Source organism: Hesperophylax consimilis, chromosome 30 (assembly GCF_061612785.1).
Source record: "Hesperophylax consimilis isolate HC1 chromosome 30, BYU_Hcon_1.0, whole genome shotgun sequence".
Classification (NCBI taxonomy): domain Eukaryota; kingdom Metazoa; phylum Arthropoda; class Insecta; order Trichoptera; family Limnephilidae; genus Hesperophylax; species Hesperophylax consimilis.
Window position 1 is genome coordinate 5,675,578 of NC_142865.1, and position 27,850 is coordinate 5,703,427.

Genomic DNA, 27,850 nt, shown 5'->3' on the forward strand with positions numbered 1-27,850 from the left:
ATATTCATAGTTTTCCGATATTAAATCGCTTATTTTGAGATGTGTATTGACTACACAGCACCGGAACGCGTGGATTTTTTTAGCACAGCAAGGGAAAGGTTAAAAATAAACAAAATGTAACATTTTTGTCAAACAAAAAAACTTTGTCCGCCGTTTTCTCAACTTTTTGGTGGCTTGGCTCCCTTGACATCTACGACGATGACATGCGACATCCACTTGTGAGAATAGCTGTCGACAGTTGCGTAAAAGATTAACGTGAAAATAATTAACCGCTTGGGTCTTTTTGTGTTCTATCGTACATAGAATACCGACAACACTAGAGTATTCTTGTGTCAAGATGATTTTGCACAAAAATGGCCCTATACAAATCATCCAAATATAATTATTATTATTAATTTAGGGGTAAATTATAACGGACTCGTAAAAAGCTTTTGTAATACTGTGAGATTTACGATTTAAGCAGTGTTCAAAAGTGGCAACACCATACTTTGTAATTGTATTTAATTTTTAACCATAAACACCTTTAAATTATTATAATATATTCCAAAAAATTCATCGACTGCCATTGCTTGCATGATTGCGAAAGATTTTTCAAAGTTTGTGAATTTTAATCATTTTTATAAGAAATTTAAAAAAAAGTAGGGTAACGTGAGTGTAAATTAATATTTTTCATTGCAAACGTCCATTTGTAATACAGTCAAACTTGGTTATAACGATCATGGAAATAGCGAGTTCACGGCTATAATGAGAAATTACAAAACCATATTTTAGTTCAGGCTTATCTTCATATAATTGTTGACTGTTTTAACGAGGTCAATTCCTCGATATACCGAGCAAATAATTTTAATAACACAATTTCTGAATACATGAATGGGTCGCTGGGTCTGAAAAGTAGTTGGAAATTATTCAAGAATTATTCTCGAAGTAAGTAGTAACAAACAAAGGGGCGGGAATTTCCTATCCCGTTAGGGAAGGATTCATATTTTTATGGCACTACCTGTGTAAGATTGTCGGCTAAGTGAACACATTGTAAAATTGTCCTAAAATCTGCGAAATTTGTTCTCTTTTCACATCTTCTTTTTTATTGTACAACTCATCGTCAATTTTGTTTTAAAAACCGATAAATATGTTAAGGAAAGTACCTAGTTACGAGTGCCTACATCTCTGCACGGGGTAAATTTATGATAGAGATGCACAAATTTTTCAGCAGAGGGCCGCTTTGTCTATTTTTCAAACAGACCAATTTTCAAATTCAAAATTCATATTTGGTTCCATTTAGGAAATGCACCATAAATTGACAAAAACTCTATAAAAAAATGTTCTCAGCCAGAGTTTTCAAGAATTACCCCAAACATTTAGATTTTTCTCTATAGCCAAGTGGGCCGTATGAAATTTACATGCGTGCTGCAAGAATGGGGCCACGGGTTGTGCATCACTGGTGTGTTACAAATAAATGTTTACAGCCGAAAACCAAAACAATATCGCATTTGTGACAAGTGCGATTTTACAAGCGTTAGGTAGTAGGTACAGCACGCACAAACTAGTGATAAAAAGATACACAATTTAGTGATATATTTCTTGGAAGCCTTGAAATCAGGTGATGATAGTTATAATGAGTTGATTGTTTTGAAGAGGAAATTTAGAAACATGAAATCAAAATCTTTAAAAAAATCAATTGATAATAAATTTGAGTTATATGAGTGTATTTTTCAAATTTATTTTGTTAATAGGTAATTCCTACTTGTATTTTGGAAATATGCTGCACGTTTGCGAATATATTGATGGTAGACACATTCAGGTAGGTAGATACGTCTTTTAAAAAACCGATTTGGATATAATGATTAACTATAAGTTAAGATTATGGCTATAAGTAGCAAATCTAGTAGGTTCCTTCATGCTCGTTATAACTAAGTTTGACTGTATTATGATCAGAAAGAATCTTTTATCTGCTTTCAAAAAAAATTTTTTATTTTGAACGAGAATATTTGCAGATAAATCATGAATCTGAGAGATCTTTTAAAGTAACTTGATGATTAAATCTCAAAAGATCCCAGGGATTAATCTTTAATATTTTCAACACACTCTATCCCACCACGCGTCACATTTTGACAAAATGTATGAATGTTTTAATGAAACTTGCCGATGGATCACATATGCGACAGTCGCCTAGATAAGTTTAAATGAAAATAATTAATTAATATTATTTAGCAACGTTTGTATTTCCACGTCGCTCGTTACGCCTTATGGCACTGCTTGTGCGCGTCAAAGACAATCTGACTCGTGGAAACGAAGCTGCACCGATCGCAGGCCAACGCTTCAACTCCCACTGCGTGCGTGGCACGATGCTTCTTAAAGTACGCAAGCCGCGTGCACTTATAACCGCAATCGAGACATTCGTACGGCTTCTCACGCACGTGGATACGCTTGTGCATGACCAGATAACCCGGCCGCGAACTTGTATAAGAGCACTGATCGCAGGAGAACATCTTTCCGCCGGCTTCGTCATTCGATCCTTGATCTTCGAATTCTTGATTCTCCACTGCGACATCTGTTTTTTCCGCGTTGTTTTCTACCGTTTCAACGGCTGTTGCAGCTTTTTCGGCGTTCCCGTCGAACCCATCTTCGACGTACATGAATTCCTTATACCCCGAATGCATCTTTTTGTGGTTGTTTAGCTGCTCGAGTTCTCGGCAGGTGAATTTGCACTCTTCGCAAGAAAAGAACTTGTCATCATTGTGGATGGGCTTGTGGTATTTGAGGTGTTCGGGGTTCTTGGTGGTGAAGGTGCACTGGTCGCAGCTGTAGGTCTGGCGGTTGCCGGGCACGGGGATCGCTGCGGCGGGAGTCGGGCGGGGGGAGGGGCCTGCGCCGCGCGCGAGCCCTGCGCTCTCGGCAGCGCGCTTGGCTTTGCAGCGCTTGTGGTGGCGCTCCAGGAAGCTGATGTCCGTGAAGACGGTGTCGCAGAAACCGCAGGGGTACCTGTTGACTGTCGAAATATATTGTTAGTCATGATATTATAAAATTTGTATCGGGACATACCCAACAGACTTCAGCGAGCGATGCTAGACCTTATACAGAGGTCAAAAAAGTAGAAGGCATTCTGGTCCAGTGCCAGCATGCTTGTACCACGTGATATGCATCGTTCCTTACCGTCCAACGCTGTGGGAGACTGGGCTACTGTTACAAGAACTCTTCATAATGCACAGTGAGGCAGATGGTGACCAGATAACTCATCAAAATGACAATTCAACACAACTATAAAAAGTGCTATAAAGTTATGAAAAGTGATGAATCAAAAACTAGGTTAAATAGGTTAAGTATGTAATTATTTAACCTAGTTTTTGTTTCATCACTTTTCATAACTTTATAGCCCATTTTATAGGTGTGTTGAATTAACATTTTGAGGAGTTATCATGGAACCGAGGCAGACATAGGGGGCGTCTCAGAGAGCAGATGATTTCATGTAGGCAGAGAGTGGTGGGGAAGTTAGAAATGAACGGTAGCTGACATGTTTGCGCATTGTTTACTGGGTGGTGACATAGCTGCCCTGCCTTAACACTGTACAGTCAGAGGCGCTCTTGTGAGGTGTCACATAAAAAAAAGAGTAAGTCTTCTATCCAACGAACTCGCATGAAAAAACGAAAGGAACGCGATTTTAAAAATGAGATATCTGATGTTGTAACTGTTCACTAGGACGGAAAGCTGTTGCCTGGTCTGACGAAGAACGTCGGGAGCAGAGAACAACTTATTGCTGTGCCAAAATTGGACTATTCTACATGCAAAAAGCAGGCACAGGCTATTTGGAACTATTTGATTGAGTTCTTGAAGATAATGTGCAGATTTTGTGTCGACACCACAGCTTCAAACACAGGTTATATCAATGATGCCAGTGTTCTTCTAGAATACAAAATGGACTCGGTATTGCTTATTTTTGCTTGTTTTCGAACTGGTGTTGAAAGGCGTGTTTGAGGTAAAAACTAAACACGTGGTCTCAAGCACGGACATAAAGCTCTTTAAAAAATTTGAAGAAAATTAGATTATGATAAAAATTCAAAGCCGCAGACAAATTGTAGAAATAAACTCAACCACTCTCGATACTGAAGTTCCGATAGCGAAGAATTGACAAAAACTATTATGCGGGATGACTATCAAGAGTTGGTACAGCTTTCGATCATATTTTCGGGTGAGGATACTGAAAGGAAAATTAAATTTATTAAAACTCTCAGGTCGAAGAATTATATCCGACTTAATATTTATGTTCAAAACTACCATAGAATAAACGAGATGGCACTAAATTTTTCGTCGAAGTAAAAATTAGGTACCGAAGAAAGCTTAGGTCATGACAGTGGGGAGACAATAAAATGCATAATATATGTTTTACAGAGATGGTGACATAAACATATGACGGTTTTTCATTTTACACGCTTGAAGTGTGTGGAACAATGATTGTTTTCCAATTGGATAGTTCGGGAAAGGTTTAGAATAATTATTTATGTTGTTATCGATTTAGAATGAAGCTGAAGAATGAAACAAAACAAAAAACGTAAAAGATCATTGTCGAATAGAATCAAACTCTTATTTTATTTACAATAAGAGTTAAACAAATTCTAAGTCGTATTAAAAAACTACAAACGTAATTCAATACACAAATTAACATAATTCAATATACACAATTTTAGAGAATTAGTATTATAACAATAGCCAAAGTTTTTTTTTAAATGCTTAATAGTATAGATAGTATGCCATAGACATATGAGTATTAGTAGACCTGCCCTAAGTGATTAAAAGCGTATTATTCCCCACTCCCCATACCAGTTCCATTGGAGCCGGCTGGGCTCGCGTATGGCCTCCCGTGAATCTAGAAAATGTAACGTCATCATTCTTGTGCGAACTAGCGTCAAGCTATGGTCGAGTTCATTTTACGAAATAACACGGCAAAATGGTGGCTTGCGCTATGAAAACTTGTAAAAATAGAAGTGAAAAAGATAATAAACCCAATTGTCGTATTACATTCCATATGTAAGCATTATTTTAAGCTTATTCACATCGAATAATATGGATCAGTTTTAGAAACATATACTATCACGCGATGGACGCGAAACACAAAGCCGTTTGCACAAGAATCAGGGATGTGCCTTCGCCTTTTGCGCTTTGATAAAATACATAATAGTATCATTTGGAACGTCTATTTTTTCATCTGTTATTTCTTGCGGGAACTCCGTCGTATTAATAAAGGATAATAAACCAATCATTTTTAAATTTATTCCACTTTAATGGCGTTATTACTACAAAAACAAGGAGCAAATAATAATGTAACTGCTACGTATTATTGTGCTTAAATGTTTGAAATAATTTGTGTAAATTAATTTTAATTAAAATAATAATAATAATAATAATAATGTTTATTTCAGCTGGACAGAGCGGTGTGTGCAATGCTCTGCCTGCCATAAAAGTTTACATTTAAGTTAATACATAAAAATAAAATGAATAAAGATATAAATAAAAATAATAAATAAAAAAATCAATACATTGATGTGCACATTAGGACTTTATGGTGGCTTGAGTGAAATTCTCCATCTCCGGTGTAGAGGCGCTCCCTGCCACTGGGCAACGGCCTGGACAAGAGTGTTGTCCGATCTCTGGTAGCGCTGACTCGTCCCGGCTATTCTGTGGCGCATCAAAGCAGCGAACCCATGCACCCTTCCTTCGGTGAACATCTGTGAAGCGCTGCATCGCCAGGGGAGGCCAAATAGGGCTCTGTATGCGTGGTTGTACTGTACTCGGAGTGTGTTCATGACGCCTTGTGTGTATGTCGTCCATAGCTCGCTAGTGTAGAAGCTCATACAATATGTTTGGAAAAGTTGCTTCTTCACCGGAGGACTGCATTTGTTGAATCTCCTGGCAAGCATGTTAGCTCTCACACTCAGTACTCTTCTTTGACGTTCTATGTCTTTTTTATCATTTAGGTCATCGGTGATGACATGCCCCAAATATTTGATTTCGCTGCAAATTGTCAGGTTGGCCCCGCCGAGACGTATGGGTGGAATGACAGTGGGACCAGTATTTGCTTTAAATATCAGCAGGGATGACTTTTTAGCATTGTACATCAGCCCATGACTGTCAACGTAAGCTTCGCATATTGCCAGAAGTTTTCTCATCGCTCTTATCGATGGAGCTAGTATGACCATGTCGTCTGCATAGCTAATATTGTTCATACATACCCCGGCAATATGGCATCCGATTCTTGTCGTATTTAGTGTTTTACTAAGTTCATCCATATACACGTTGAAAAGCACTGGGGACATTGAGCCTCCTTGTCTAACGCCGCACTTTAATTTGGCTGCTTCTGATAGGCTTTCATTCCATCTGACAAAGTTTTCCTGTTGGTTGTACCATGTTCTCAATATATTAACAATTTGTGGTGGAACTTGTCGTTCGGTCAGTTTTTTCCACAACGCATTATGACAAACCCTGTCAAAGGCTTTGCTTAAGTCTAGGAAGCATGCGTACACCGTTGTTTTTCTGGCTTTATAGTATTCGATTGTTTGTTTCATGCTATATATGGCCGTATCAGTAGAGCATCCAGCTTTGAAGCCCATTTGAGAGTCCTCTGTATTGAGCTTGTTAAGAGATAATTACATTATTTTATTACAGGGTGGCCACAAAAAACGGATTTCAAAATTCCCTGATAATTCCAGGTTTTTCAGGGCAGTTTTTATATTTTTCCCTGATATGTTTTATTTGGTATAAGGACATATCGTTCAAAATTTTATTTTTGAAACACGATTTTCATCTACGCCAGAAAATTAGAACAAATACATTAATAAAGGGAATTCCGTCATCTAAAGCATTTATTATTTCCTTGCACCACAATGATCTATTCAAAACAAAATACACTTATTACAAATTTATGATATTTCACCTGAAGACAATTTGTGTACAAATGAAAAGACCAGACAAAAATAGACAAATAAACAAAAGTAAGTACAGTAGAACCCCGATAATTCGAAAAAACTCGTAATTCGAAATTTTCGCCAAAAAAATTTCCGCAGAAAATTTTTTTCATTCAAAAAGTTTTTTAATTCGAAATTCGTTTATTCGTAATTCGAAATTTATTTTTGTCCGCGCACGAAAATTTGTTCGTGAAATTCGAATTGATTTTTGCGAAAATAAATCATAATATTTCGTAAATCTGAATCTAAAAGTCAGCCGTGGCGGTAAAACGCCGAAAAATGTATTTTTACGTGGTTATACATCGTCCTAATTAGTATTATTATTTTGTAAATCTGAATCGATTTACACTGGAATGTTGTATTTTTTCAAATTTATTTCGAATATCCGAGTTTGAAGGGCCGAGAAAATACGTTTTACGCGGATATATGTCGTAGTTTTACGAGTTTACACCAAATATCCGTATTTAAAGGGTCGGCCACGACGAAACTCGGCCGCGAAATTTCGATTTACGCGTAAATGTATCGTATATTTACGAATTTATTTCGAATATTAGAATTTAAATGGCCCGCTGCGACGGAAATTGGCCGCTAAATCTCGATTTACGCGTAAATATATCGTATTTTTACTAACTTTACTTCGAATATCCGAGTTAAAAAATACGGCGCGACGGAAATCGGCCGAAAAATTTCGATTCACGCCGAAATATGACATATTTTTACGAATTTACTTCAAATATCTGAACTTAAAAGGCCGGCCGCGACGAAAAACTGCCGATAAAATTCGGTTTACGCGGAAATATTTTATATTTTTACGAATTTACATCAAATATCTTAATTTAAAGGGTCGGCCGCGACGGAAATCGGCCGCGCATTCTCGATTTACACGGAAATATATCGTATTTTTGCGATTTTTTTTCGAATCTGAATTTTAAGAGCCGGCCGCGACGGAATACGGCCGCGAATTCTCGTTTAACGCGGAAATATATCGTATTTTTACGAATTTAAATTCAGATATTTGAAATAATGGGCCGGCTGCGACGGAAAATTACTGCGAAATCTCGATTTACGTGGAAATATATCGTATTTTTACGAATATCTCAATTTAAAGGGTAGGCCGCGACCGAAATCGGCAGCGATATCTCGATTTACGCGTATAGATATAGCATTTTTACGAATTAATTGCGAATATCTGAATTTAAAGGGCCCGCCGCTACGGTAATCGGCCGCGAAAATAAAGAAATAATTGGTATTAATACGAATTTACAGCTAAAATACCACCCGGATTTGAAGAGGCGGCCGAGAAAATCGATTTTCGGCGTATTTTTTTTTTTTTCATAAAAATTCGAATTACGTGGGAATTTGTTACTTAATTCGAAATTTGATTTTTGATGTCCCGTGGATTTCGAATTAACGAGGTTCTACTGTATTGACACTTTGTAAAAATGTTGATAATGATGATCTTTAAATTTTATTACGACCGTACTGGGTGTCCGACCCTTTTGACACTTTGTTGTAACTTTGCTAGCTTTTTCTTTACAGATTTCGCACCTACATAGTACCTATAGGGGAAAAACCAAGGCGGGTTGTTTACGACATGATTGTGTTGCAAGGGCTATTTACGAAAATAATAATAAAAAATACCTACTTATCTAGTTTGTCTTTGTCGGCATATCTTTTGTTACACACGCAAGTAAAAGTAATAAAACACAACTTTGGGACTTCACAAATCGTAAATAACGAATTTCGTTTTATTTTTGGATTTCCCTGATATTTTAAGAATATTTTTAAATTCCCTGACATTTCCCTGATAATTCCCGGTTCGGTAAAATTCCCTGATAATTCCCGGTTTTCCCGGTTTTCCAGGTCTGTGGCCACCCTGTATTATTAATAGGAACAGAGCGGTTTTGACAACCCTAGATCATTGTTCGAATGTGGCGATTGTCAAGTGTGCTCGTCGCTGTTTACTGGGGTAAGTAAATTATGAACATTTGTAAAAGTGTTTTAACTAAATAAGGAAACAAAATATTCGACTCTGAAAATAGAAGAAATTTACTTTGCTGAATTTGGACTTCGGAATGGAATCGCAGTCAGCTTTCCCCTCTGCGTTCCCCAACAGTTGGTTTAACCCCTCGCCTTTAGGTTCTCGTCTATTAATATTCATATGTCTGTGTAGTATGCGTATATTTAGAGTTCAATATATCATTGTCCAATTTCAGGGAGTCAATTTTCATTTTTAAATTGTTCATATTTCAATGTGTATGTTACCCTAATTTTGTTTATATAGGTATTTAAAAACACACGCATATTCAAATGCAAAGTTGTGTCTAAATTTCAAAGCAATCGGTCAAGAACTTTAGATTTAAAATTTTGAACAAACGAACATGAATATTTTTATTTATATAGATTTACAAGTCCTATATAACCCCAGTACAAAATAAGAAAGGTTGACGTCAAGTCGGCATGGGTAACTGTTATCCTAGATCGATAATATTTCATAATTGACTGTTTGGAAAAAATCGAAAAAACTGGAGGGAATGCAAATATGAATTCGAAAAAAAAAATTCCCCATACAAGCTTGGGACACCCTAACGTACGCGGAAGCACAGAGTATTGCTATTTGGAATTTAGTATGGCGAATGTGCATTTGACGGTCTATCCTTGATTTTGCTTGTCTTTTTTATGTGTGTAACCGCACAAGTCCCAACTGCTCCCAACCGTCTGGAGCCAGTGAGACTATGACATCTTCAATTGGGGTATGTTGCGTGGCTGAAGGTAGCGAGGGGAAGGATGGGGAAGAACAAGGTTGGGAAGTACCTAGCTATTGACCAGATCTGGTGACCAAACTCGGCCAAAGCCATTTCAAGCAATGTTTCAATACTGAATGGTGGTCTTACACCAGGGCAATTGTGACAGTATCTTCCACTCTGGAACGTGCCGCATAATACTACATATTATTTTAAACGAGTAATTTGTGAAATAACACAAACTAATCAAATAAAATTGACTTGCGCACGCCGAGAATCAAACCCGGAGGTTATCAAACAAAGTGTAGTGATAATGTTTTGTAGCAGTTCACTTTTGCCCCGCTACTTTTATGGAAGGCTTTACGCAACTCTATCTGAAGACCGCTTTCCTCTATGGGACTCTAGGTCTATGGTTGATCGCAGGGAGCGCGACGGAAGGAACTTTACGGGAGAGCCAGTACCAAACGGGCAGCTTTGGAGAGAAGACGGATCGACAGGAAGGATTCGAGCAACTGCTCCAGATGACAAACTTTACGGGAGATTTTTGATGGCTGAATTAGCTAGCTTGCAGTAATCGCTGGTCATCATGTTAACCTTAATAAATTTTACAGTTCTTTTCTTATGTGCTTTATGGCGCTCATCTGTGAATCAGGTCAGACAGTAATCTTTTTATACATTTGTCACAAATTTAAGTGTAAATTGCTACCATTAATTCCTACTGTGCTTGCGATCTTCGTTCACAGCACACACCCTTGAGAATATGTAAACCGTGCTAATTGAGAGTCTCATGTTTCTATTTGTTTTAAAATAAATGTAGTTAACTTTACCTTTGTTTTGTTCAATATCAAAGCAATTCCTGACTGATAGCAATCCTAATTATGTTAAAATGGCGACCAACGTGTCTTATTAATTTTAGCTATTTTTTTATTGCGTCACAATGCCAATGTGGTAGTTGGACATTTTAATTTAATAACGTTACAGTTTAATGCACATCGTTATATAAAGGGTTTTCCAATAAGAGGTGTTATTTTGATATTCAATCGTAAAAGATCAATGGTTTCGTTGCTTGTGTGGCACGTAGCGCCGTCTTGTTGAAAGTAAACGTTGTCCAGATCAATACCATCCAATTCCGGCCATAAAAAATCATTAATCATCTCTCGATAGCGCAATCCATTCACCGTAACTGTTGCTCCTGCCTCATTTTTGAAAAAGTAAGGTCCAATGACTCCGCCGGACCATAAACCGCACCAAACAGTCACAGGTTGAGGATAGTGAGGCTTTTCAACAATAACTCTTGGGTTTTCCGAGCCCCAGATGCGACAATTTAGCTTGTTGACGAAGCCACCGAGGTGGAAATGGGCCTCATCACTCAAGATGATTTGCATTTGATTCACTCAAGTGAATTTTAATAATTTCAATGCGTTGTTGAAGCGTGTATCGTTCCATTTTTATTAATGGCGTAGTTTCTACTTGTCAAATGTCAAAAAATGACAGCTTCAAAAGTAACATCTACCGAAATAGCGGGCTATTCAAAATAACACCTCTTATTCGAAAACCCTGTAGTTTGACGTAGGTAATACTTTTTCAAAGTATTTTTTTTATAGGTATATCTAGTTAGGTATACGTGTACATAATACTTAATCAACTTACTTGTAGGTGGCGGGGCATATTTAGTCCCCCGGTTAAAAGGCTGTCGCACAGATGCCGCCAGCGGATCCACCGCAGCAATATTGTTCTTCACGTCCGCCTTGTCTGCTGAACCATCGCTGGCGACGTTGTTGACAGGGACTATGGGGGTGATTATGGTGTTAGTGCGGCTGCGCTGGGGAGTGGTCATCTTGCGAGCGCGCTTGACCGGAGGGCGGTTCGGCACAAACGGGGGATCGTCGGGATCCTCATCTGAGGTGTGCTTGTCCACTGGAGTGAAGTCAAACTCAATGGGGATTTCTTCGACCACCTGGAACAAGGAAAAATACAATAATTCGGTAACTCCTCAGGCTAATTTGTTGGATTATTTGAACAAACAGCTATTATTCGTAGCAGCTCATATTGTCTCACAGAAATCATTTTGTCTCCCTTACTGACATAGTTAGAAATAAGAACTAAATGATGTTAGAATGAAAAAATACCAAGGTTTATATTCAAATATAGAAGTTGTAGGGTAAATTATAGGGAGTTTACATCTCCCATAACATGGCATGACCAAGTGAATCAGATACTTGAGTCGGGCCATGTCAAGAGTCAGAACAATAGAAGAGTATGTATGAGACGATGTATGAATGTGAATGAGGCAAGGAGTGTGTGCCAAGACCGAGTTGTTTGGCGGTCCGTCCTCTCTGCCTACCCCTGCGGGGAAACGGCGTGATGGTTAGTTAGTTAGTTACATCTCCTGAAAATAATGACAACATAACTTTTACCCACATTCTTGTGAGGCTGGTATCATTGTAAACCTGCGCGCGATACCTCGCGCGGTAAATGATTCATTCTTTCTCCAGCGGTCTAGCCGACGATTTAGCCCTAAAATCTCCTCTAGCGTACGCAATCTGTTTTTGTTCATAAAATTAGTGTTAATTTTTTTTTATATTAACTCCACACAGGAGGCCTTGAAGAAAATAATTTCCCTCAGGGCCTATGTCGTCTTTGGGGATGCTGTGTGGAGGGTCTTTTTGTGGAGAGGAAGGAGCGAACATGAGTCTTGAAGAGTCCCATGTTGTAGGAGGGAGGAAATACAGAGGCCGGCAGTTCGTTCCACAGCCGAGCTGTTGAACTCAAGAACGAATCGTAGAAGCGACCCGTTCTCATGTGACAAGTGTCAACCGTGTACAAATGTTGGGCGCGCGTTTGGCGTGTATCCCGACTACGCACCGGTGCCGAAGGGATCAATGGCGCTAGTTCCTCAGAGCATCTTCCATTGTAATACCGATAGAACAAGGACAGCATACCTACCTGACGCCTGTGCTCTAAAGATTGCAGTCCGTTTGTTAAGATTGGGGAATCTATCAAACGGACCGCCCGTTTTTGCACAGAGTCAAGGGTTTTTTTCAGGTATTTAGGGGCTCCGGACCAGAGATGGGTCATGACAGTAGGGCGCACTTGCGATTTGTATAGGGTCAGCAGTTGTGTACTATTAAAGTATCTGCGGGCCCTGTACCGTACGCCCAGCTTCTGAGAGGCCAAATTTACTCTGGCTTCTCATTATTACACACCGAGAGTAATCACTTCACCTTGGATTCTGCGGATTGGAGAACCACAGAATCATTCAGACAACAACCCATTTAAATTGGCGATAATCACAATCCTCCAAAAAGTTAACAACAGAATAATTAAAATGTACCCCTCCATAAAGCCAAAGGTTCCGAATGCAATTTGAGAAAAATTTATGAAACTTTGTGAATGTTTTAATCTAATTATTTTGATATGAAACGACAAAAAAGTGGTGGCAATAATATATATTAAACATTTGTCTAATAAAAATTGTGTTTGTTTTTTTTTTCATTATCAATAATTTTAGTTCAGTGTTTAGATGAAAAAAATGTAATCTTTTATATTTGATTTCAAAATTTTAATATTTAAAATATTATATTTGTATTTCTAATAATCCAATTTGAAGACTTATTTCATCACGTTTCAAAAACAGTTATTAGTTTTCAGATACATTCAGAAATATTGCATTTATTTGGATTTTATTGAGAAGCGGAAATAAACACAAATTCTCCGAATTTCTGACAACATCTTTAAGAAATTTAACGGTCAATATGCCAGAGACCTTAAGGGTTCATTTCATTGACTTATAGGTAGAAATTATTGCTTTGCTACAGCAAGTAATTTGTCTGAAGTAGCATATAGAAATAATTTTAATGAGTTACAAAACCAGAGATACAGAAGTCAATGTGGGAATTTTTTTATTATTTCCAAAATAATTTCAATGCAAGGTGCTTTGGTAAATGAGCAAGATATATTTATTTATATATTCTACGCTGGTACGGGCTTTTACAGGGTTTTCCAATAAGAGGTGTTATTTTGAATAGCCCGCCATTTCGGTAGATGTTACTTTTGAAGCTGTCATTTTTTGACATTTGACAAGTAGAAACTACGCCATTAATAAAAATGGAACGATACACGCTTCAACAACGCATTGAAATTGTTAAAATTCACTTGAGTTAATCAAATGCAAATCATCTTGAGTGATGAGGCCCATTTCCACCTCGGTGGCTTCGTCAACAAGCAAAATTGTCGCATCTGTGGCTCGGAAAACCCAAGAGTTATTGTTGAAAAGCCTCTCTATCCTCAACGTGTGACTGTTTGGTGAAGTTTATGGTCCGGCGGAGTCATTGGACCTTACTTTTTCGAAAATGAGGCTGGAGCAACAGTTACGGTGAATGGATTGCGCTATCGAGAGATGATTAATGATTTTTTATGGCCGGAATTGGATGGTATTGATCTGGACAACGTTTACTTTCAACAAGACGGCGCTATGTGCCACACAAGCAACAAAACCATTGATCTTTTACGATTGAATATCAAAATAACACCTCTTATTGGAAAACTCTGTACATGATAGTTTAGTGTAACATTAATCAAGAAATAAAAGTTAGCTTTTAGTTATATACAAACTCAATGCAGAAGAATAGTATTATGCTAAGCTTAATTATTAATGTATGTTATTATAGCCTTCTTGTAACTATATTCCGTGCAGTTGAACACATCTACTATTTTTTGATCTACATCTTCTATTCAACTGCATGCAATCTAGGTACAGGCGAGTATCTAATTGACTCAATCTTGATATTGTTGTTGCAATTAAAAAGAATTTTCGATTGAGTATTTCTTGTTGGTATGTTGAACGTGATTAAGCTCAATAAATCAGGGCTGTCTATAATTGCATTAACAATTTTAAAAATAAAATATCATTGTCTACTGCCAAACAAATTTATCATCTTGCTTGCCATTGGTATTGCCGGGCCAGATGTTAGCCGTCAATATGTCCCATCAAGATTGCCGTAATGAATAAAAAAAATTCACAACACAAAATACTAACTCCTGCAATAACTCCACCAAAGTTATAAACTTTGGAACAAAATTTCTATTTTTTTATTATTATTTAAATAGCTAACGGGTACCCGGCGTTGATGGGGGTTATCCTTAGGAGATAGATGGATGCCATCACAGACTTTTCTGTAGACCCTTTTTAAGATATAGAATTCAGTAGTAAATTAAAACAAATTCCTAAAATATCTTTCTTACAAGTCATTTATAAAATTCAATAATTATGCAGAGGCAGCTTCATACTTTAAAATAGATTCACTGAGTGTACGGAGGCATCATAAGGACGCACTATTCCTGTATAAAGTAGTTAAAAATAATATTCAATGCCCAGAGTTGCTAAACAAGATTCAATTCAATGTACCTGCGCGTTCAACACGCTTTTCTGTCCTGTTCAGGGTGGATCAATGCAAAAAGAACTCTTAAGCAGAATTCTTGCCTGAACAGACTATGCAATAATTACAATAGAGTATTATCCAAGGTGGATATTTTCAGTTGCGAACTTACCAAAGTAGTTAAAAATAATATTCAATGCCCAGAGTTGCTAAACAAGATTCAATTCAATGTACCTGCGCGTTCAACACGCTTTTCTGTCCTGTTCAGGGTGGATCAATGCAAAAAGAACTCTTAAGCAGAATTCTTGCCTGAACAGACTATGCAATAATTACAATAGAGTATTATCCAAGGTGGATATTTTCAGTTGCGAACTTACCAAATACAAGAGATCCATAAAAGAATATTTCTCTGATGGTTTGTGAATAATGTTATGTCTCTATTGTTTATATTACTATTATGATTTGATTAATATCTACAACCTCTCTCTATGGCTATAAATGTTTTGTTTTGTAAATTTTTCGTTTTATATAATCTTTTGTTCTGTATAAATTTTTGAATTCATATTCCTTTCTTACAAATTTAATTTACTTATTCCTTATTATGCTGTCTCAGTAGAGGTAAAGTCACAAGGAGGAAATCCATAATTGGTTTTATTTTACTATATATTACTTATGTACAAACTGAAATAAATGTAAACTGTCAATTTCCCGAAAATTAGTAAATAAATAAATAATTTTGAGGTATCTCGTAAAGTTTAGCCAGCGTTAGAGATTTAAGCGTCTGAAAATATTTTTTTTACGACTTGATTACAAAACATCGACATTTCTATACTTTCTATAAATATAATATGTATGTATTATATATTTATAAACCTTCCGGAAGAAATTATCTAAATGATAGTGAAAACCCTACCAAAATCCTTTGCGTAGTTTAGAAGAAAGAAGCGCACAAACAGACAGACGCAGATAGCGACTTTATTATATACTATTTAGAGATGAACAGGCAACATTCTGTTGATGTGATATCTGATTAGACAATAATGGTAATTGATTTATTTTTTATGAAATTATTGATAAATGAGATAAAAAGAATTTGGCATTCTCAGACTATAAAAATATTACCATTTGTTATTTCGGCATTATACCTAGCTCTCTCATTCAAAATTTAGGCGTATTAGATCTATCAAAAAATTTATATATAAAGATGCAAAAGTCGGTCATTTTAAATACATGTAGGATAACGAAAGATTTTTAAAATATTTATGTTGAGGGATCAGTAGGATTTATAGGCCGTGTTAGGAGTTCTACCGAGCCGAACCCTCTGATATGAAAATATCTGGAGTCAGTGAATTATTTTCCCATTTGATCTCTTGTGATTTGACGTGTGGTTCTTGTATTGTTTTGTATTTATTTTGCTTATATAATGCACTTGCATAATGTTGATTGACTAGATAGATGATCATTTGTGGAAAAGTGTGTGGAAGGGTTTAGTTTTTCCTATGGGGAAGATTTAACACGGACATAAAATCGGAAGTTTAAAAAAAAATAGTAATCATGTTCGAAATTATGACGATAGTTTTGGTAGCGGGTGAACAGAGATGCATACATACATAACAGAGCGAGAAGGAAATAGATTTGGCCCTGCAAAATTGTCGTAATAACAGCAGTCGAACGAACTTATAGGCAAGACAATTGAACCCGCAGCCCTCTGATTACCTCTTAGATTATTATTATATTATTACATCATCAGCTGTAGGCAGACTGATGGAACCTAAGCGCAAGCCAAATACTAAGTTTGGTGATCGCGCTTTCGGAGTATCTGGGCCGAAGGCTTGGAATAAACTCCATCCGGAACTAAGAAGCATAACAAGTCCAACAGAATTCAGGTCTAAACTAAAAACTTACCTTTTTAAGCTGTCATACCCTTAAATTAAATATACCATTCCTGAGAGAAAGTAAAATTATATCTTATTTTCCAATTATGTCCTAAATCCTGTATATAAATTTCTCTAAAAAACAATTAGTCAATGTTAATTAAGTGTTAATCTCAAGTGACCTACCAGGTAAGTATGTTACTGTATATTATCTCCATATATAGTTAGTAATAACATAGATCATTGTAGAAATGTATTTTATATTTGTACAGCGCCCTTGAGGTGATATTGGACAAAAACAGCGCTATAAATCATCCAAATATTATTATTATTACCGGTCAGCTGCGCTTATTATTATGCTGCATCGACAATTATTGCTTATTAGATTTGTTCAAAATGCATAAAAACCTTAGCTTGTAAACATTAGTTCATCATTAAAAATAATAAAAACTAACTTACTTGAAACAGTGGTTTAGTTTTTACTGCAGCACTAGTTTTCTTTCCTTTCTTCTTCGCAGGACCCTCATCGTCCTCTTCTTCTATTTCGTCCTTTTCATTTGTTACGTCATCTACTTCCTGTTCTGTACCACTAGAAGTAATAAATAAAAAAAAAACGTTAATGCATTTCACTTGGGAGACTGATATGGGTAGAGCCGCCACGGAAACCATTAATTGCTTGGGTTATCAGGTCTTGATAGGTGGCGGTCCCGATTGGGAGAGGGAGACCTTATGACCTCTCCAGGTGGACTCTTCTCACTTTCGCCATAATATACTGCGTACAATTCCAGAGGGAAGACGTCAAATACATTTAAACTCAATCAAAATATGTATGGTTACCATTTTGGCTACTTGTTCTACAGGTATTTCAATTAGGGGTGCTCTGAATAGTTGTTGTTATTGATCCTTTCGGCAGCAGTGTACGGCCGAAAGGTGTGCCAAAAATTTTTGTACATGTTTGACATTATTTGCCAAATGAGAATCAGTAGTTTTAACGACTTGTGTTCATGATTTTCCAGCTTCTGTGTTTCTGATCTGCTCAAGGTTCAGGTTCATTCATCCTTTACTTTACGGTAAACTTGCCGAATTCCGCTGCATGTAAAAAAACATTTGATTTCAACTTGAATATCTAACAGAGACAACTATTTAGGTTATGGGTGTAAACAAGCACAAAATAGGTAAAAAAAAACAATGCTTGATTTGAACTTAAATATCTAATGGAAACAACCATTTAAGTCGGGGGTTTAAGTAAACATGCACTAAATAGGTTTTTAAGGTGTTAGTATGGGTTATTTTAATAATCTATGCGTATTTCCTAACCTTCAAACTTAACTTTGAGAAAAAAATTGAACTTTATGCATCTTTTACCATCTCCCACGACATAGATAGTTATTTCTTGTAGTAATGAAGTTGAAACCATGTGCTATTTATCTATTTATTTGCGTATTAAGCGTGCAGCTGAATTCGACTAGTTTATTAAGATGACTTCCTAAGGCGTCCTCGATTTTGTCCACCATTCACTTCACTTAAAAAAAAAAAGAAGAATGCCATTATTGTTATAAATCCTGTTGCTATTGTTATAAATCACGCTGTTTCTCAGAGGTGAGAGGTAGGCAGAGGATAGACCGCCAAAAAACTCTGTCTTGGTACACACTATGGTTCATTCACATTCATGCATCGTCTCATACGACTCTTTTGTTAAGCCAACTCTTGACGTGACATGATGCATTTGGTTCACTTGATCGTGCCACGTCTTCCTCAAGCGTTCCCGACATCTTTCACCATTCACTTCACTTTAAAATCAACGAATAATGCCATTATTGTTATACATTTTATAAAGAATACCTGTTTAGCTCCATCGTGTCCGATATTACACCTCGTAAGTATGCTTGTCAAGTGTATAAAAATGTGATGTTATTTAATAAATAACATGTTATTGATATTACACGGATGGTATTTGCGGTCCAGGTGCATTCAGGTACGAAGCGTGTGACTTAAATATCGATTTTGTCCGCAAATAATAAAAGATGCGAAGAAAATCACCTTCAGAAATCTGAAATCTGACAGAAACACAGAAACGCGAAGCGCGAAGCCGCATGAGCCGCAAAAAAATACGCTGCACAAAAAAAATTATCTTAAATTTCACATACGAGTAAAAAGATTATAACATTTCATACAAAACGAATCACTTTTAAATAGTAATGCCTCAACTTTTTTGCAAAACATCTTAATTTACTTTTAAGAAAGTTTGTTTGGTAGAATACTTTAGATCAGTGATGAATTTTAGCGTTTAAGTAAAAAAGTATGATTATTTTTATGAGGTTTTTTTCGCATTTTGTGTAAATGATTTCATTCTTTGATAAGGTAGTTTAAGCTAGTTTTTTTGTAGGAATTTATTTGGGATCGGACATTATTCCAGTGATGCCGTGTTAGAAAAATATTTATAGAGATGAGCATTCATTTTTCTATGTAAATAGAGATGTGAATCATTTATCCCAATATTTTTTTGTAAAATAATTTTTTTTTAAATTGATCATTTATTATCGTCAGAGTTCGGAGATTTTCTTATTTTAAATATTTATATAATAATTAATTTGTTATTTATATGACTTTATTAAAGTTATGCTTTTTAAAGCTTCTAATTTTATGTGACAAAATACTTATGTCTACAGTTAAGTTTGCTATATTGCGTAATTTTTTCGTAATAAATTAAAAAATCTTCTATATAAATAAAAATGTAAATGTTCGTTGCTGAAAATATTAAATCTCAGAAAGGTCTTCACGATTGCTTTGAAATTTTGCCACAACGTTGCATTCGAATACGCGTGTGTTTTTATATACCTCTATTATAAAGATGTCACCTGTGACAGGTAAAAACATGCCTTTTTATTTCATGCGCTATTTTTTCTCTATCTGCATAGAAAAACTTAGCCATAGCAACGCGTGGCGAGGTATATCTAGTTACGAATAAATTAAGTGTTCTGAAGTGTTCACAAGTTAGAAGTAAAGTTTTAACAATGGCTTTCAATTCCTTGACGCGCTGGGGTAAGTTATTAAATTTATTTTATAATATGCAGTAAATTTTAAAAAATTCGATGTTATTGTAGTTAATAAAATAAAACATTAAGAAAAGTAGCGACACTTCAGAGTTTCATATGAGTCAATAGTGTTATGTTTAGTGAAAAGTTTAATATCTACATAAATTATATTATTTAAGCAAATAATGGTGAATAGATTAAGTTGAGCGGGTGAAAGGATTTAATATAATTTAGTATAACATGCAGTTAGCAATTAGCTTAACAGTTTCTTAATTTATCTCGAATAAGGTTTATGAAACTAACCTACTATTTTAAAATTTATTTTTATTATTCACAACAACATATAGAAGGTTAAAATAAAATAAATAACAAACCATAAATACAAAGACCAAACTTCTAATAATGGTGTAGTGGGTGATTTATTTATGACGGTGTACAACAATAAGCATATAAGAAAAGATTTTGTCAAGAGAGTACAAAACAATATTTGATTTCTTAAAAGATCTTTGTATTACCATAATTTAAAGTAAATACATAATACGTACACGATATTATCATTATAAATACAATCCTCAGCACGGGAGATCCCAGTGAGGATATCATTATATCTATTTGTTACACAAAAAAAGATAATAAAACACTTATTATTATTATTATTAACGTAATAATAGGTAACACAAAGAAAAAAATCTAGTAACTATCATTAAATTTAAGAAAAGTAATTGAAACACCAAGATGTAATCGAACATACAAGTATTGCACAGATTAAATTTGTGGCAAACGTTTATTAGATCACCTTAACTTAACAATTTTACTTGCATTAAAATGATTCCCGTGAGAGGTGATAAAGGAGCATTTTTATTACTGGTTAGTTTGATGGCGTCACATCATTTTCTTTGTAGTAGTGCAGGTTTTACAGAAATATAGAAAAAAATATTGATAAATTTCAGTTACGGTTACGGATGAGTTTTCGCAGTTTGGAAAAATACAATAAAAAGATATTGACAATTTATCTAGTGTTGTTCAATAACTTAAAAATAAATCAAACCGTCAAAAACAATCTTGTATAACAATATTTCCGATCTTGTAGAACTGATTTCATCGTATATTAATTGCTCTAATATCCCCCGATTCCTGAGAATTTGAATTTTTAAAAATTATTCTTGTACCACAGATTATTAATCTATTTAGAGTAAAATCGTCTTATTCTGAGTGTATTAACATCAAAGAAGTAAGCTTTACAAAAAGTAAGAGGAATTTAATACATCTACTATTTCAGTAATGTCATTCAACAGCACCATTCCTCGTGTCATGCTATGTCATGTCAGAACATCTGTTCTGCCGCGTGGTATCTTGAACAGGACATGGTGACGACTACGGCTGAAGTTTCCAAGAGGAATTTGCTATCAATAGAGTTATGAATTATATTAAAACTAAGTATTGTAAGATTTGCATAACGTTTGATTTGTAGACTAAATCTATTTGTTGCCACAAGAAAGTTTATATGGTGCATGAACCTCGGATAGTTCCATGCATCTGTATATAGACGTACCTGGAATTTTTCTGGATTTGTCCAGCATATTTGTACACTCATTAGTTTGTTGCTGAGTCCATACACAACTAGCAATCTTCATCTTACTTCGTATAACGCCATTGAACATGGCTATCAATGCGTATACGTCCGTGTCTGTATATGTGATTGACACCTAAAGTTGATAAAATGTGAATGAGTTTAAGCTCGATTAAATCTAAATATAAATTGGTGTTTATGTTAGAGGGTCATTATTGATTAAAAAAATATTAAACAGGAATGGAGTTCCTTTTTATTAGTTTTCAAAACTTTTTTCTTTTAGAGGCAACATAAAAAAAATCAAAAGCTGGCAACACTTCAGCTGTCATCGCCAGCGGTTTTGGTTTAATTATTTTTTATTTATGTGAAATCTATATAAATAAGCCGAAAAATCGCCTTCCAAGTGATGGATATCAATCATTAATGCATCGCCACCGGTACGTACAACAAAATAACAAATAATTACATCAAAATATAACCTAGATTCTCCATTTTGTCTATTTGAGGCTAGAGTTTTAGAGATTGTTGATAGACTCGTATAGACTAATCGATACTTGGCTAGCTCAGAATTCAAAACAGTAAACACACATTGATTCGTCTATGGCGGGAGAGGCTGCCGGAAAATCTCTCTAGAGCATCTCATCTTCGATGTCCTTGATAATTTAACAATTACAAACATAACTGCAGTGAAAATTTACCTTATTCAACCTATATTCGTTCGATATAGTTTTCCTTTGTCATCTGCAAGAATAGTTGTCGAAAATGTTTCCTCGCGAGAACAATCGTTACTGTGCGATACGTGGGTTATTTTAATTGTTTCAATTATATTAATACGTTACTATCTTATATTCCTATCGAATTGTGTTATTATTTTCATGTTTTGTTTAGTAAGAATTTTCCTTAGGGCTTTGGGGATATGACTAGATGCCTTTAGTGCATTGAGTCCTATACTATGTCCATATGTTTGAGTGCATTTCATAGAAAAGGGAGGGGTGACCCTGGATTAGGATGATATCAAGTGTAGATGGAAAAATCACCTATTTATCTATTACATGATGTAAAAATCATTGATTAACTATTAAATGATGTATAGATCATCTGTTACATGATATTGGAATAGTAGTTTTTGTAGAAAAGAAACATAATATTATTGAACAACACATACTTATAATATAATTTTGTGTGTATAGGTGCATATAATTTTGATTGTGTTTTTCATTTTGTAGATAACCCAGTAACTCCACAAAATAATCAGAGAAGTCAAAATCAAGTTACAATGCAGTCACCACCAAGTAAGTACCTACTTTTTCATTCTCTAATTAGATTTAATTGTCAATCATATTTCCTGCGTTCATATTGCGTACATTCTTTCGTTGTGCTTTGTATGTATAATATTATAGCGATTCATGGGTAAATTATTTTTGAATTGACGCGATTTAATATACACATTTCGTACCAAGAATCATTGGACGGTTACAATTTTTTTTTTCAATTTTTTAAGTTTTCTGTTAAATAGGTGCTAGTGCAGGCCTGTGAAAATTAACCAGGAAATTGTGTACCTGAAAGTATTTATTAAAAAAATATTTGACTTTCAAAAGAAGAATATGACATCTCTTAAACATTTAAACAAAGGAAATGATTACACATCTATATAAATAAATATGTAAATGTTTGTGCGTTCAAAATCTTAAATCTCCGACAGTTCTTCATCGATTGCTTTGAAATTTTGACACAACTTTGCATTCGAATACGCGTGTGTTTTTGTATACCTATATTATATAGATGTCACCTGTGACAGGTAAAAACATGTTCTTTTTTAAAAACATAGTCATCTGCACAGACTATCTGTACAGACAGACTGACTGGATTCATGTAGACCAATTTTTAAATAATCTCAAACTTCCGACAGTGACGGACATAATATATATAATGGAGTTATGCCTGTTAGTTCGATCCTCTCCAGAAAAGTTCCCACAAAAAAACTCAACACATAAACACGCTACAAGGTTCACAGAAAACTTATTAATACCAAAAGCAAACAAAACTATATTTCGAAAAGGACCACACTACAAGGCATTTTAAATTGAGCCGCTATCAATAACAACCCTTACGTAGATGGCGATAAGGTTTAAATTCCCCCTTAACACCATCCACCAGTTTTGATTTATGCAAGAAAAAAACATGGCCAAAAAGTGCCTTTTATTTTATTTTGTGGATGTTCAGGGATAAATATTTAATTTTTTCTGATCATTTTAGAAATAACTTAATTTGTCACATTATACAATAAAATCATAACCGAAAATGGGTTCGTAAGTAGGAGATTTTGAACTTTAAAGCAGTTTTCATAGGCCTTATACATTATTTTTTTCTGGGCTTATAAAAAGACTTATCTAAAAAAATACTTGATTATTTCAAAGGCCAAGATGTATTCTACTCGCAGTATTTAATTAAAGCATCTGAAACATTTCTAGGCGACCAAATTTTCAAACCAAAAACACATGATTTTGCATTACTACGTATGGCATCGCCTTAAAGTATATAACAACCTTTCACGTAGCATCAAACAAATAACCGACTCAAATTTAAATCATCACTAAAAAACATTTCTTTTAAACAAATATCTAACTAACTAACTAACTAACCATCACGCCGTGTCCCCGCAGGGGTAGGCAGAGAGGACGGACCGCCAAACAACTCGGTCTTGGCACACACTCCTTGCCTCATTCACATTCATACATCGTCTCATACATACTCTTCTATTATTCTGACTCTTGACATGGCCCGACTCGAGTATCTGATTCACTTGATCGTGCCATGTCTTCCTCGGGCGTCCCCGACTTCTGCTACCATTCACATTTGCATCATATATCCTCCTTACACTCCTATCTTCGCTCATTCGCTCTACATGCCCAAACCATCTAAGCATACCTTTCTTAATATTAAATATCACTCACCTTAAATGAATACCTTACATAAATTAAATACCTCTGTTTTTAATTTATTATTTATATACATTTGTTAACATGTAATTGTTGGGTTATGTATTATAATGTGTATTTGTTGGGTTAGCTGGAAGAAATAGAATGTAACCTATAAGCTATACCCTTTGTACTCTGTATTTTTGTGCAATAAATATTTTTTTGAATTTGAATTTGAGCCATAGCAACGCGTGGCGGGGTACAGCTAGTTTCAAATAAAGAATTATTAATTAATAAAATAATTTTGGCACCTACTTTACCGCATGTCTGACAAACTTTTGCCACACGCTAGCTTTCAATTTTCATGATAACTTACTTGTTTTTTTTGCAATTTGATGTTTTTGCAAATCGTACCGTTGTATCTGATAATGTGTTTATGTTATCTTAGTATACAAAAATCACGTGTTCGTACACGCTAATCTCTGAAACCGCCCAAACGATTAAAATGAAACTTTTTGGATGTGTATGGTTGGTTCTAACTTGAAATATTGGATAGTTTTAGACCCGATAAGTGGCACAATATAGAGTACTAAAAAAAAAAATCATTCTGCAATGTTCCGTGATGTTCTGAAATGTTGTGGAATGCTCTCGAATGTTCTGGACTGTTCTAGAAATTTCTAGAGGTCGAAACTTCCAGCCCTTATATCTTCAAAAGCACGCCTTTCAGGTAAAAACGGGAACCTTCTTCATGAATGGAAGATAGAGGGCTACCACACTATATAACTCCCTTGATCGTACCATTGTACGCTTACTTTTATAATATATATTGATTACCAGCAGGCAAACAAATTAAATAAGTGGAGAAAGTTTAAAATTGTTTCAATATATCATTAAAATGGAATTCCACAACGATTTGACATTATCAAAAATAGATATATTAAGAACTAGTTATGTTTACTGTTTTTTTTTTTAATGGATGTTGTACTAACTAAGGGTAGTCTTGCGGATTTAGGCAATCCACCTCGACAAGTTATATTTGAATCGGGCTAAATCACGCACTCCTTACGCAGATGGGCGATAAGGTTATATTTTCCATCTAACACTGGCCGCCTTTTTTAATTCATATGCAAAAAAAAACTTAAAAAACGCCAAAATACACGTTTTATTTTATTTTATAAAGTTCAGACAGATATTATAATGTTTTCTGATTGTAAACTATAGAACTAAATTTTCTACACTATATAATAATAAAACCGTACCGGATAAGGGGTTTGTAAGTAGGAACTGCACTGCAAAGCATTTTTTATAGGTCTGATACTTTATTTTTTTCTAGGCTTATAAAAAGATTTAACAAAAAAAAATGATCGATTATAGCAAAAGTCGAGTGTTTTCTACTCGCAGTATTTAATTAAAACGTCTAAACTATTTCTAAGGGACCGAATTTTCAAACCAAAAACTCAGTATGTTTTTGAATTACTTTGTCTTAATAAAAAAAATGAAGTTGGATGTGTTTGAATGATTTCAGGATACTCCAGATTGGGGACCAACTCACGCACCATCCAGAGGAAGCGCATCAACGAGCTGTGGAACAAACTGGCCGTAGCCAAGATAAAGCTGGTGCAGCTTCAGGAGAAGTTTCTCAGGAAGGAACACTCCATGAAGAAAAAGGAGAACGCCATGGTGATTATACTCACATTGTTATCTAGTTCTGGCGGGGGGTCGTGGGAGATATCTAGATGTCTGCGAGTCAGTCTAGGGTCTGAGGAGTTGCCCTGTGGACATCATCAATTGGGCATTCGCTTTCGTGATTTTCACCGCATTCACATATCGCCGAATTTTTATCTAGTAGGCCGTGTTAATTCGCTCCAGTAAAACGTTGACGGTTAACATAGTTCCAGTGAGCACTCAGGCCTCAGGCCATGGACCCATTGTTCTATCTCCCATATTTCCTCATTCCTTTAATAGTAACCTGGTCCCTTTAATAAAGGTTACCAGGGTTTTCTTTGGATATTCCACTACGTCTCCTGGTTCCGCAAGTCTATTCTCAACCACTTTAGCAAAAAGTTTTAATATGTTTCTGTTTCATGTTATGGATCTACAGAAGCTGCAGCTACAGCAGAGGAGAGAGATTCACAAGATGAAGAGGGATTTCCTCATTATTGTGTTGAAATTTGATAAATTGGTTTCCCCTCATTGAACTCTTGGGAGTTTTTCCTTTTAACATAAGATTATGAGCTAATGAAGCTGCAGCTACAGTAGAGGAGAGAGATTCACTAGATGAAGGGGGATTTCCACATTGTTGTGTTGAAATTTGATACATTGGTTTTCCCTCATTTAACTCTTGGGAGTTTTTCCTTTTAACATAAGGTTATGAGCTACTGAAGCTGCAGCTACAGCAGAGGAGAGAGATTTCCTTATTATTGTGTTGAAATTTGTTACATTGGTTTTCCCTCATTTAACTCTTGGGAGTTTTTCCTTTTAACATAAGGTTATGAGCTACTGAAGCTGCAGCTACAGCAGAGGAGAGAGATTTCCTTATTATTGTGTTGAAATTTGCTACATTGGTTTTCCCTCATTTAACTCTTGGAAGTTTTTCCTTTTAACATAAGGTTATGAGCTACTGAAGGTGCAGCTACAGCAGAGGAGAGAGATTTCCTTATTATTGTGTTGAAATTTGTTACATTGGTTTTCCCTCATTTAACTCTTGGGAGTTTTTCTGTTTTAGGTAATGGAGCTACAGAAGCTGCAGTTGGAGCAGAGGAGAGAGATTCACAAGATGAAGATGGATTTCCTCAAGGAGGAGAGCCGACTGCAGGTCCAACTCCTTAAACTAGAAATAGAGAAGATAGAAAAAACACAATGTAAATAGTTAATAAATATGATTAATGTACGTCTTTGATTTCTTATACATACCTGTCTATTTATTTAATTAGGTTATGATACAAAACAAAAAAGTGATTTTGACTATAATATATCTTTTTTAACTTAATTATTTATTTGACTGATAAAACAAAAAAAAATAGGATTGGTAAATTGAGCTTTTTAAAAATGGTATTACATCAAAGTCTCCGCATTCCGAAAGATGACCATGTTTTTAATATTATCTTGTCTCCTGATAATTGGTATTGCAGCCAGAGTTGACATGAACACAGATGCATTGCTTGCATATAGGGTGTTCCAATCTTGTTATTTAACTTTAAAATGTATTGAAAGAATACGTGGCACGACCAAGGGAAACAATTATTTGAGTGGGGTCATGTCAAGAGTTAGAATAAAATAAGAGTATGTATGTATGTGAATGAAGCAAGTTGTGTGTGCCGAGACAGAGACAGAGAGGCGCTCCGGAAAAAGGAGTGATCAGTTAAGTTTTTTTTTATT

At 35.4% G+C, this 27,850-nt stretch overlaps 2 protein-coding genes across 3 annotated transcripts; one reads left to right on the forward strand and one right to left on the reverse strand.

Moving 5' to 3' along the window:
- On the reverse strand, positions 1-19,181 carry LOC149409566 (uncharacterized). The gene is made up of 4 exons (XM_089649687.1): positions 18,792-19,181; positions 17,409-17,538; positions 11,348-11,654; positions 1-2,986 (listed from the first exon to the last, which is right to left on the reverse strand). Exons 1-4 carry the CDS (start codon positions 18,803-18,805, stop codon positions 2,235-2,237), a joined length of 1,203 nt encoding a protein of 400 aa, XP_089505813.1. The 5' UTR covers positions 18,806-19,181; the 3' UTR covers positions 1-2,234.
- A 2,669-nt stretch (positions 19,182-21,850) lies between these two features.
- Positions 21,851-27,380, forward strand: LOC149409567 (uncharacterized). 2 transcript variants are annotated; one of them, XM_089649569.1, is made up of 4 exons: positions 21,851-21,991; positions 22,781-22,846; positions 25,998-26,152; positions 27,198-27,380. In XM_089649569.1, the coding sequence occupies exons 2-4, from the start codon at positions 22,831-22,833 to the stop codon at positions 27,339-27,341; spliced, it is 315 nt and encodes a 104-aa protein (XP_089505695.1). In that variant the 5' UTR covers positions 21,851-21,991; positions 22,781-22,830; the 3' UTR covers positions 27,342-27,380. The 2 variants fall into 2 exon arrangements, with proteins under 2 accessions (XP_089505695.1, XP_089505694.1); XM_089649568.1 differs by lacking the exon at positions 21,851-21,991 and adding an exon at positions 22,157-22,353.
- Positions 27,381-27,850: the final 470 nt, after the last annotated feature.